The 13020-nt window shown below is 41.3% G+C and overlaps 1 protein-coding gene across 3 annotated transcripts in view; it reads left to right on the top strand.

Annotated features, from left to right (window-relative positions):
• NFATC3 (nuclear factor of activated T cells 3) overlaps window positions 1–13020 on the top strand; it is an 821290-nt gene that overhangs the window by 592210 nt on the left and 216060 nt on the right. For 2 of the 3 annotated variants that reach the window (XM_069216233.1, XM_069216234.1), the window contains exon 7: window positions 8064–8258. The exons of the other annotated variant lie outside the window; for it this stretch is intronic. In XM_069216233.1, the coding sequence (XP_069072334.1) occupies window positions 8064–8258 (195 nt within the window). The remainder of the gene's footprint in view (window positions 1–8063; window positions 8259–13020) is intronic. 3 annotated transcript variants of the gene reach the window in all.

Genomic DNA, 13020 nt, shown 5'->3' with positions numbered 1-13020 from the left:
TTTGGAAAAAAAAATGTTTTCACAGATTGTTACATGCGCTTCAACTCCCTGTCAACAGGAGTCATTGGAAAAGAACCTGGTGCTGACCTTGAAAAGCAAGAAGCCCACACCATCAGGCTTTCTGGTGTTGGATGTGGAATAAAAAAACTCAGGATGTCCTGGCACCACTTTATACCTCCTGGCAATAGATCTTGATACCACCAGTGTGAAAACAAGCTTCTGCCCCACATCTAATACCGTATCCGTCTGAGCCGCATGGAATGGCAGCTGAACCTCTAACGTAGAAGAGGAAGAGTGAAGAACCTCTGTCAGAATATTAGTTTTCATTTTAGTAGGGGGCAGAGGCAAGTCTAGCAGTTCTACTGCCTTCCTTATTACGGCATGATATGAGGTAGCCTTTGGATAATAACTCCCGGTCAGGAGAAGTGTCTGGCTCACTCGCCACATCAATGCCTTCAAACTCCTGAGATGGCACTGGAATTTCCCTATCTTCAAAGTCCAGGAATTGCTGGTCCTCTAAATATTGCTGCTCTTCCAAGAGCCTCAAGGCTTCCCTCTTTGATCTTAATCTCGACTCCAGCAGCAACTTTGAAAGAGAATATACCTACATCGAGGATGGCAGTAGTGGCGCTGGGACCTTAGACCCCAACATGTGCAGAGCAGGGATAGTGATTCAACGCTGGACAAGGTCTCTCCGACATCAGTATCGGCTCCACTGGTGCCAATGAATCTTGAGCATCAGATGGCGACGGTATCTTCCTCGGCACCGTTACAGGCCAGGGATACAGAGCTGTAGGCATATGAGGCAGGAAAGGAGTCTGCCTATATGGCACTAGGAAACCTCCCTGGGAAAAAGACAATGGACCCGTGGGGCCAGCAGGCGCACCATAGAGGGTCAGTGCCCTATTACAAATTCTATACATAGCATTCAAGAAATTGGTAGGATCTGCCCCTGGGGCTGGAAAAGTCAGATATTGCTGCTCCTGCTGAGAAGTCTGGACATGACTTGCTGCCTGCTCTTCAGCTTTCTGATCCTGTGGCGTTATAGGAGAGAACTGTGCCACTGGAGTAGCAGGTGATGCCAGGATCTCCACCAAAGATAGCGCCGCTGACGCTTCAGGTTACTTTGGTTGTAGAGGAGACAGAGTAGGACTCCCTTCCCAAGTCGAGCGGCCCAGGCCTTCGAAGCTGGAGACAGAGGCCAAGGGCTGACTTCCCAGGATGAACGACGTCATGAACTATGTATGGCATTGTCTCTTCTTGTGGGACTTCGAAGATCAGTGGGACAACGACTCCTCTTGAGGCTGGGATCTATGACAGCCTCGTATGTCCTTTTTAGCCTGTGCCAAAAATAATTTTGCCTCCCTTTCCTTCAGAGCCTTTGCATTCATGTTCTGACATGAGGAACATCTCCTGACGTTGTGATCTGAGCTTAGGCACCAAAGGCAATTGTCGATCGTGCGGGTCCATAACCGACATGTGCCCTCCACACTCTCGACAAGGTTTGAAGCCTGACTTCTTAAAAGGAGACATTGACGCACCACAAAACACTGACGAAGAAATTCCCTCGAAACAGAGGTTGGAAAAAAAAAATGTTACACGTTGAAGGAGCGGGAAAAAAGGGAACTGACGTCAGCACGCCGATGAGGACTTCTTATGGCTCTGATGACGTCAGACAGAGTTGCATGTGGAGCCGTTCCAATGTGACATCCTTGTCGACGTGGAGAGCTAGAAGGAATTTTTTCTTGTTGAATACTGGCGCATTTAGGGTATTCAAAAGGTGAGGAATCCACTGACAAATGTATCCATCAGAGATATTATTTATCGTACTTCATTCAGAATGATTGTCTGAGACTGGCATGGTTAAGAGATGGCAGTGGCCAAGAGGTGTAGTTGAGCGAATTCCCAGGTGCACGATTTAGCAGTTGCAGGATGTAGCACTTGGATGATGTAACGGTGATGGTGTAGTGGGCTGTATATCCATTTGCTAGGGTGTGAAGTTAATAATAGAAAAATAGAACCTTTTTTCCTTTCTATACTTTATTCACAGCACATTTTGATCTTACGTGTGTCAATGTAGAGACTGCTTTTTACATATAAATAGCAGATAAATATACCCGTTTTAGTGTTTTTGACAAAGATTGCAGTCAGTTCCAGCAAAGGAACTGATTTTATGACTAGGGTCTATGGTAAATGGGTAGCTGACCCAAGAACATTATAGTGCTTGGGTGCTTAACTGTTTCTTTTATAATTTCCTTTCAGTGCATTGCATACGAAATAACATACAATTATAGTGACTGAGGTTTATTAAATAGCATACATATCGGGTAGGTTGCAGGGTCCCTTTCTAATCTGTAAAATAGAGTGCTTAATTAAAAGCAAACTTTAAAGCCTCGTCTTTAAAAGGTTACATCATGTGATATCGCTGGATGATGGAGCACACAAGCCATGGTTCTAATTTCATTGTACTTGTTGGTTCATAGGTCCTACACCACACAGACAGTTGTGGCTTGTTTCCCCCTTTTTGGCTGACTGAATGTTTTCTTCATGTTGGGGTGACATCTTCGAGCTCACCAGTGGTGATTCATGCACATTTGCTTTTCTTGCTTACAGAGTATTAGGCTCTGCTGGACTGGCGATGCACTCCAAATGTACCCTCATCCTTAGACACAGGTTTCCACTGCCTATTACCAGGCAATCTGTAGAATCGTGGTCGGCTACCAGGGTCTTTTGCTCACCAATAATCTCAGTATACTGACAATCAAACTGCTGCATCTTCCTTAACCAGCATTGCTCCTGAACTGTTTGTTCTTTGGTCTCGCCGCAGTGATTGGGCCAAAGGCAAAACCGGATGGCTGCAGGAGTCTAGCCAGAATACAGGGTTGGCACCTCAATCTGTGCAGTGTCAGAGTTTATCTAATCCAAGTTACTTCTTTTGGAAACCCTATTCCATCCTCGATCTTGTCAGTGTTGCCCAAATGCCACAGTCCGTAATATGGATATCTGAGGTCTCATTTTGGGATCTGCTGCAAAGGAGCCAGAATCCCAACCACCTTGATTTTTAACCTGGGACCAATACGCAGTTTAGTCCCATCTGGTGCACCATTGGTTCTTACACCAGAGTCAGCCGTCCATGGTTGCCACTAAAGCCCGACCTCCATGTCTGTCTTTGAAAAAGAATAAAGAGTTTTTATAACTAATATTTGAATGTACTCATTTAACCTCGGAACCTTTAAACAGGAATTGTCCCCTTCCTTGTCCGGTAACCGGAAATCAAGTAACAGCAGCATGGAGACGTTGAACATAACCGCATTGTTTAGGTCATTAGTTACAAGGTCCTGCGCTTTTATGCAAGAAACTGATCTGAATTAACTAGATTTGTACATTTGTGTTATATAAGGTAACAATGTGCAAGCAGTTTGTAAAATTAAAAGCTGGTTTGGTATAACTTTCCTCCTTGGCAGTTTCTCTGAGGCATGATTTGTAAAATCAAAAATGTCATATACTGGACTAATCAAGGCTGTCTCTGGCTCCACCCCTGCCTCCATCTCCTCCCCCGAGTCCCTTCCCTGCCGAGAACCCTCTGTCACAGTTTGTTGTTTTACGAAGTAAACAGTTTCCATTTCCTACACTGATGCTAACTTATATTAGTTTTTTCTAATAAGAAGGCAGTTGAAACTAGCATGTAATGAATGTGAACTTCCCGTGACAGCTTTTAAAAAGGGCATTGTAACTTTTAGTTTCAAATTGGAGAAATGTTGAAAACGGTGCCTTTCTATGCACTTTCAGTCGGCTGAACTCAGAAGCCATTATCTACCTAATGGTTGTGGTTTCTCTGGGAAGGCATTGCAGCTCATTGGTCCTGTTAAAGAGTACCATTAGAACGTTCATTGTTTTAATTACATGTTGCTATTTATGCCATGTAATGTCTTCGTTTCTTAAATCTTCTCTCCATTAAGTATGCTGTACACCACGAACTCCAGCAAAATCATTTGCTTTTAGTGAGTCTGATCGTTCTCATATCCTGTTCTATATCTGTGTTTGAGAATCGATTGTTGACAATGTCTCAGGATTTTTTTTTCTATTTATAATAATTGAAAAGCGTTTTGGAGTATTTCACATTACGTGAAAATGTAAATTTGATAACAAAAAAAAGAAAATTGAAATGTAGACCCATACATTTTAAAATGTGGGCCCTTGTATCATATTTCTGTTGCAGATTTTACTTTGTGGTGTTTTTTTCTGATGGATACTTTTAACTGCAGATTCCTCACCTTCAAATACTCTCTAGTGGCAGGTTGTATCCTGAAACGTTTTCCAGCAATGCTTAATGTGCTGGTGGGTGGCACCGTGTGGCTCCACGCTGGCCCTGTGCTGCCCCGGCACTGATGGAGTGAAGCCACATAGATGCCTCACCCCTGAAGGTGGAGGGCCTATGGGGTGGTGTCACCAAAAGGTCATGCAGTTTCGAAAGGGTAAAATCCCTTTCCTACCAGACTTGGCTGGTAAGTCAGTAGTGATTTGTGAATCTACATATGGATGCAAATGTCACAGCCTGGTAAATGTCAAAATGGGAAGTCCACCTGATAACACAGTGGTAGCAGTCTTGGCCATTGTGGCGTGGACCCTCAGACCTTCAAGAGGATGCTTCTTGGATAGTGCATAGCATTTTCCGTGTTCGCCACAAGTAAATACAACTACTTCCAACCAAAGCAATGTTGTAGGCATGTCTGCAGTCATCAGACTCTTGCCGTATCCAAATTTCCACGCAATTCAGCTTCTTTGTTTTTATTTGATTAATGTATAATTTTTGCTGAGAATACCTTCATTCTAGATAGACTTACCTGCCTAAGGTTAGGCAGATTTGTGCCCCTTCCTGCTTCATCAGTTTTATATGCACATACATGTACAGTTTTTGCTACTCTAAAGAGATGCTCACTAAACTTGTGTGACGCCACCAAGGTCCTCGGCACCTGTTAAGTGTCCACACTGCGACACCACTTGGTGCGTCAATTCTTCCAATGTTGTTAGTGTATAAAGATGAAGTATTATGTTGTGAAGTATTTCACATGTCCATTTCATTCTGGATTTCCACAACATTTATGCATACTCATCGACATCTATTTTCATTTGCTTGACCAGTTAAAGAAATCATTTTATAGCTTGTTGTAATGTCTTCCTTTGTTCTAGGCACTTCAGTGCGGAGGGGTAATTACGATATTTGTTCACTAAAATATATAACAAGCAGTATTTTCAAGCATTAAAATGATCTGTGTAGTTATAGAAAACATTTCAATATCTCTTATCTGGATAGCAGTCTTCAAAACATTTGCATTCATTCAGTATTTATGCTGCCCACATTGCTATCTTATTAAGAAGTAGACGTTAATAATGTTGAAAATAGTATACGGTGCGCAATAGTTCTCAGGGCTTTTCCATCCAAGATGTCTTTAAAACAGTCATATACATCAGATATTGTATGTGCAACTTAAGGTTTTTAGAAGTTGTCCATAGGTCATTAAGAAGCCAAAGCTAGATTGTTAGAGGGCATAAAGTAATATGATGATATTGAGATCGATGGGCAAAGGACAATATACATGTAGTAAGGAAGCACTGATTGAGGTGCTCAAAGTGAATATTGCATAAACGTTTGCTGAATTGTACTCAGTTGGAGATCTAGATCTGTCTTGAGTCTCCAGAAATCAAGAAAAGCTGCTAATCTCCATCTCTCTATTCACCATAGTATGTGGTTTTGATCATGAAATTTGAACTAATTAGAATGTTCATTCATATCACAGGCGCATAATTCCCTGAATCTTGCCAGCATAGACAGATCGCACCTATATACAGGGAGTGCAGAATTATTAGGCAAATTAGTATTTTGACCACATCATCCTCTTTATGCATGTTGTCTTACTCCAAGCTGTATAGGCTCGAAAGCCTACTACCAATTAAGCATATTAGGTGATGTGCATCTCTGTAATGAGAAGGGGTGTGGTCTAATGACATCAACACCCTATATCAGGTGTGCATAATTATTAGGCAACTTCCTTTCCTTTGGCAAAATGGGTCAAAAGAAGGACTTGACAGGCTCAGAAAAGTCAAAAATAGTGAGATATCTTGCAGAGGGATGCAGCACTCTTAAAATTGCAAAGCTTCTGAAGCGTGATCATCGAACAATCAAGCGTTTCATTCAAAATAGTCAACAGGGTCGCAAGAAGCGTGTGGAAAAACCAAGGCGCAAAATAACTGCCCATGAACTGAGAAAAGTCAAGCGTGCAGCTGCCACGATGCCACTTGCCACCAGTTTGGCCATATTTCAGAGCTGCAACATCACTGGAGTGCCCAAAAGCACAAGGTGTGCAATACTCAGAGACATGGCCAAGGTAAGAAAGGCTGAAAGACGACCACCACTGAACAAGACACACAAGCTGAAACGTCAAGACTGGGCCAAGAAATATCTCAAGACTGATTTTTCTAAGGTTTTATGGACTGATGAAATGAGAGTGAGTCTTGATGGGCCAGATGGATGGGCCCGTGGCTGGATTGGTAAAGGGCAGAGAGCTCCAGTCCGACTCAGACGCCAGCAAGGTGGAGGTGGAGTACTGGTTTGGGCTGGTATCATCAAAGATGAGCTTGTGGGGCCTTTTCGGGTTGAGGATGGAGTCAAGCTCAACTCCCAGTCCTACTGCCAGTTCCTGGAAGACACCTTCTTCAAGCAGTGGTACAGGAAGAAGTCTGCATCCTTCAAGAAAAACATGATTTTCATGCAGGACAATGCTCCATCACACGCGTCCAAGTACTCCACAGCGTGGCTGGCAAGAAAGGGTATAAAAGAAGGAAATCTAATGACATGGCCTCCTTGTTCACCTGATCTGAACCCCATTGAGAACCTGTGGTCCATCATCAAATGTGAGATTTACAAGGAGGGAAAACAGTACACCTCTCTGAACAGTGTCTGGGAGGCTGTGGTTGCTGCTGCACGCAATGTTGATGGTGAACAGATCAAAACACTGACAGAATCCATGGATGGCAGGCTTTTGAGTGTCCTTGCAAAGAAAGGTGGCTATATTGGTCACTGATTTGTTTTTGTTTTGTTTTTGAATGTCAGAAATGTATATTTGTGAATGTTGAGATGTTATATTGGTTTCACTGGTAATAATAAATAATTGAAATGGGTATATATTTTTTTTTGTTAAGTTGCCTAATAATTATGCACAGTAATAGTCACCTGCACACACAGATATCCATCCCCCTAACATAGCTAAAACTAAAAACAAACTAAAAACTACTTCCAAAAATATTCAGCTTTGATATTAATGAGTTTTTTGGGTTCATTGAGAACATGGTTGTTGTTCAATAATAAAATTAATCCTCAAAAATACAACTTGCCTAATAATTCTGCACTCCCTGTATAAGATGATGGATCTTGGAAAATCCAGGTTGATGTGTGCTCATACCTTTGTTAAACATGCCTCCCTAACAGTCAGGAATTGAGCAGAAGATGACCACTTGATCAAACCACAAAGAATCTTTATTGCATCAGAGGCAGTCTATATTGAAAATTGTTTTATGGCCCTTGGTCTTCAGTCAAAAAATAGAGGAATACTGGGGCCAACTATGTGCAGTATTGGGATAGAGATGTACATACAACTGTATCATGATTTGTATTCATATGCAGACTGCTTGTTTCAGATTCAACCGTACAGAGCAAAAAATGAAAATGTTTACTATAAACAGTTCTGTGCCAGACATGTGCCTTTCCCCCATGCTGGGGACCATATCTTTTAATGTGCCCTCTGTTTTGGATTCAGGGCATCAAAAGGCAGGAATGGGTATAAGTAGCGGGGGCTTCATTTCAGCTCCATACTATTTGAAATGTAATTCTGATATGGCCTTCAAACATGAACATCACTCTAGTATGATCAGTCCCTTTCCGTTGGTGACTGCTGTTCAACCAGTGATTAAAGGACCTATGATCAGTGTACTAATGCTTAGTAACTGCTCCTGCTTACTCCGGCAGTTGGATTCTTTGATTCCTGACAGCTATCCCTCTTTCCCAGGTTGTGCCAGCTTTCCCTCTGCTCCAGTCCTGCCAGCTCTCCTTCTTCTCCAGTCCTGTCAGCTCACCACTTGCCCCAGTCCTGCCAACTTCAGCTCTGCTCATGGTCCAACATCTTGGCTCCAGTTCTTGCAGCTCTTCTCCAGTCCTGCCAGATGCAGCTCTGCTCCAGTTCTATCTAGTCCAACATCCCAAGGTGATACATTTTCGAGGGGTAAATTGGTTGTGGCAGACATTACATTGCATTACTTGTTATGTCTTGCTATTCTCCAACATTAGTGACAAATATTCAACATACGTTTCTGGATTCCCCTTAATATCATCTGCCACAAAAAAGTATCTTGGCATCCCTATCATTAGTGAGTCATTAAACGAAAATGTTTATCTGTTGTTCATATAATCCTTTCATCCTGTACAAAAAGCGTGGAGAAGAGGAAAAGCATTAAGTTGATCAATACATGGTTGTCTAGCAGTCTCTTATTGCTAGTGTCATCTTGAGGGTTACTGTTCAGCATCAGCATGGTGAAAGGGTTGATGGTATCCTTATCACTCAACATTCTGGGGACATATTTTAAGTTGGAGGCTTATTTTCAAATTTTGCAATTAATTTTTCAAAAATCATGAAATTCACTAAATTATGGAGCACTCCTGGGTGTCTAGTTGCGTATTGCAGCTGGACTTGCCAAATAATAAAATTCATAGTCAGGGGCCCCAATTTTCCAACTTTGCAGAGCTTTGACATATCGAACATACGTCTTCAATACGCCTTCACCATTCCAGAATATTCCAGTCAATAGTGAGTTTAAATATTTACCTAGAGAGAGAGAAAATCACCGGTAAGTTGGCAAAATAATATAGGAGATGGTTTGGTTTAACAGTTTTTCATTGTAATATCCTACCAAAAAACTGAGGGACAAGTTTTTCCTAAAGCACACGTGGTGCTTCATTACTTATGCAGTTTTAGTTCTGTTGAAGGCTATAAAGTCGAAGTTGCAGACTTGTGTTTTCAGTTCTTTAAATACAGTGCCAGCCTCTCATAGTGGGATTGAACATACATCCCTAAAATATTTTAATCTGTAGTAAGTAATTGGGAATAAACATGATTTATTCCAGTTCACTTTGTTCCCCAAGACCTTTTCAGGTCATCTAACATGTGCCTTACTTGACCACGGAATTATCAATCTACCTTGCCTTAAGTGGCATGCCAGGGGCTCCATGGTGAGTGCAAATAAAATCAGGGCACAGAGGCAGCTTTGCCTGCTTCCATGCAAATTGACCACTGTGATGTCATGACTAGAGTTACCGAGTCTGAACTCTGGCTCCGAGGGACGAGCAGAGCAGGTCTATCCAGGGTAGGATTTCAGGAGTAATCCCCAGCTTCCTCAGCACTGCAACCGGATATGGTCATTCAGGTGAGTCAGATGATGATTTCTATGAAGCAAAATCATCAGTAAATAAGTCCTCTTCTACAGTGGAAGCCAAAATGTTGAGTATTCACCTGGTGTCATGGGAGGTACTAAGTCCAGGAACAAGCCATGTTGCTATGCATCAATCAATGAGGTTGCTATTTGCAGCCTATTTGGGATTACCTTTCATAATATTTGATAGTCACTGTTTAATAGTGAAGAGGGGTTTACAGAACCTTGGTTCTTGGCCCCTTCACTGGTTCTGGCAGCACTGAGATTACAGCTTCATAGGTGGATTACAGGAGAACCCTCTTGCTCCTTTTCTCCTTGTATATTGTCACTAAATTATGACTAACTTTTGAAAAAATCTGTTGTATTGAGCTGCAAAGCAGTTGTATTGTATTTACAGCTCTTGGGGAGCTCAGAATGTGTGTTAGTGGGTTTGTTCTTTTCTTAGAACTTCTGTGGAAAGATAATTGATTGGCAGGAAAGGTGTTAGTCGTGGAGTGGTACAATATACTAACCCTCTTTTTTGTGTGAGTTTGTCATTTTACAATGATATTTTATTATTGATAGTAGATTTTTGGATTGGTTTTGTGCTCAATTGTGTATGTGTATTTTTTGTATATTTTGACACTGTATCTTTTATTGTTTTCTTTTATGGTTTTTCATAAACCAAATAAAGATTTTGAACTGATTAACTTGTGATGGGAATTTGTCAGAAACTTCAACTTTTAAAGGCAGACCAGCTGAGTCATTTAATGTTTTTCCATACAGCTTGTAGAGCCTCCCTGATCTTGTGTGTTGTGGTTGATTATTGTGGGCCCTCTGGTTGTTCCTGTGCTAACCTAGACATCTCCAGGGCTGTCAAGGAATTTTCCCAGTGATAACCAGGACTGTTGGGTATACTATTCTGAATTGTACTCTTTAAAAATGACATTGGATTGCCATGTAAGGTTTAATATTTTCTGAGGGCAGTATTAGTTTTTTCTTTGATTATTAACAGTTCTTTTATAACATGAACTAGACCTGTACATGTCAGTGTGTGTTACGATAGATAAAATGTTTGGGGCTATCTAATGTTAAGCTTAGTGAAGGATAAAGGGTAGAGAATGAATGCAATGCTATCATTCAACATTCCAAAACAATTTCATATGTAGAATAAGAGAGAGAGAGGAATGCATAAAGGTTGGCATTTTGGGTTGAGCCTAGTATCTTTCAGCACAGTGACCAGGGGGTAGGGAGCTAAATCAGGCTGCCAAAATAAATATAGGTGTGTTTGCACCAGGAGAGTTGTCCAGAGTATCAAAACTGTTATCAAAGAATAGCTCAGAGTTGCTTTGTTGGGGTAAGAAGTATTGACGTGAGAAATTTGCAGTCCTTTTGTTCCTTAGCATTACTCGTGTGTGTTGTATCATGTGATCAAAAGAGCTAAGGGGTTTCAAGGGACGTGCATAAGGGTGCTTGTTTTCTCTCTGCCTGTCTTTAATGGGGTGTAATTGGGCAGTGTTTGTTTCAGTATATTTAATTTTCCTCTCTAGAGTTGACATGTCACATGTGTGTATATCTCTCACTAGTATACTGTGTTTGTACAAACTATCCTCATGATTATTTTGAAGGCATCCCACTCTGTCAGTGTTACCTTTCAAACTGTCATTGTCCTCAAAATACTGTTTTATGGATTCTTTGTAGTGCTTAAAGCAACATCGTTCAAAGCTGCTATTTGAAGCCTCCATCAGGGAAAACATCTAAGGGGGCTACCCTAATGTGTAGGCATCAATAAAGGTTTATGGTCTGAGATGGTTTTATAAAGCTATTCTATATTGTGAAGCGTGCTGACCACATTTGAATCAGAACTTTATCTAAGCAGGTATGTTTTTCATCGGCAAGGGAGTTAAATAATTATTCATTCTTATGGGGATAACTGTTGTCTGCAGTTTCAATAATGGCGCTAGTAGTGGTTAAGGAGCATGGAGGAATGATCTATCCTTTGCCATTTCACTTACACAGTGAAAATCCTCCCACCCACAGAAATATCATTTAGGAAATCTGCATTTTGATAACTGTTTACTATCAACAGGTTGCTCATTTGGGGCATAGGTAAAAAAGACAATAGGTAATGTGTCCCCGGCAGAATTCCTTATAGACTGAATTATTTGCTCTGTTTGTTTGTTACCACTTTATCTGCTTCTAAGAGTACAGTGGTGTCACAGATATTAATGCTCCTTGGGCAAAAGATGAAAAGCCAGTGGTGGCCACCATCTCCTTTGTAGTCGATCCCTTTCCCAAATGTACCCCTCTTTTCCAGTGCATCAGCAGCACTTTATAGTGCTTTGGGCCAATAGTATCTCTCGCACATTACTAGGTGGAAACATTTAACATTATTGCATGGCCTTCTTTTCCATTTTGAATGTCCTGTAGCCTGTTGTTCTCACTGTTGTACATGATTTATTTGTGTGTGTGCTATTTTGCTTTTGCTTTTGTTTTAAAAGGTGTTTTAACGAAAACCAGGATGCAGGGGGTTACATTTGTTCAGTAAGATAAAATCACTTTGAAGATGCCTCACGACTATTTGGAAAGTTGTTTCTGTGAGTAAAAGCAGTGTAACAGTTAGCCTGTGAGATGATAAACATTGCTTTTCTTCTGTTAAATTTACTGTACTTTGGTTATAGTAAGCAGTGCAGCCACCTCCCCTTCTCTCAATGTACTGCTCATGGTCTCCCATTTGAAAATACAGATGACTAGGAATTACTACAGTGACGACATCTTGACAGAAATATCCCTTCATCATTGACATTATCTGTGCCATCAGCATGGCTCGCATGAGGTCTTGATCTCTGCAGGGAGCCTGGTAGAAAACTAACCACAGTGATTTGAGGCTACTGAAAACAGCCAAAGCATGATCTTATTGACCTCTAGGGGCAGGGAGGTGCTGAGGTCAGCATCTTGTTGAATGTCAGATGTAGCTTCCTGTACACAGTGGGTACAGTCTTTTCCCATCTGCTGGAACCTAGAAGACGACAAGGGAGCAGATTCAGATAGTCATCCCCAATACATTATGGGTGTGGAGAGCCGAGCTGTAGGCCTGGACTAGAACTCACTGGACACAGATAAAGATCATGACCTGTAAGGCTTTTGAGTTTGGGGATGTTCACTTGCGCTAAACAGCATTAGAAGTAGACTGTGGCCTTTGGTCATTCCTTGTTCTCAGTGAATTTAACTGTAATGTCTGCAAATCATGGCATGTTCTGGTCTGCACCTGTTGTCCTTGATAGCATTAGCAGTCTCTTATACACATTTTGGTGTTGGGTACACCCACGCTCCTTATTTTCTGTGGGTGGTATTTCTCAAATAGTTTTTTTTTAAACATTTTTTTTTTTTTGTATTCTAGCAAGTAAAGTACAAATTGTGAATTCTCAACAGAATGCTAAGTGCTCATAAAGCAGATGGACTCTCAGCAGGTAATATAAACAATGCAACATTCAGTAAACATCAAGGATGGCAGTGACCGTCTGGATCTGAGGGATAGTAAGTTAATAGAAAGCAATTTTG

Source organism: Pleurodeles waltl, chromosome 12, assembly GCF_031143425.1.
Source record: "Pleurodeles waltl isolate 20211129_DDA chromosome 12, aPleWal1.hap1.20221129, whole genome shotgun sequence".
Classification (NCBI taxonomy): domain Eukaryota; kingdom Metazoa; phylum Chordata; class Amphibia; order Caudata; family Salamandridae; genus Pleurodeles; species Pleurodeles waltl.
This window is presented reverse-complemented; position numbering and strand designations above follow the sequence as displayed.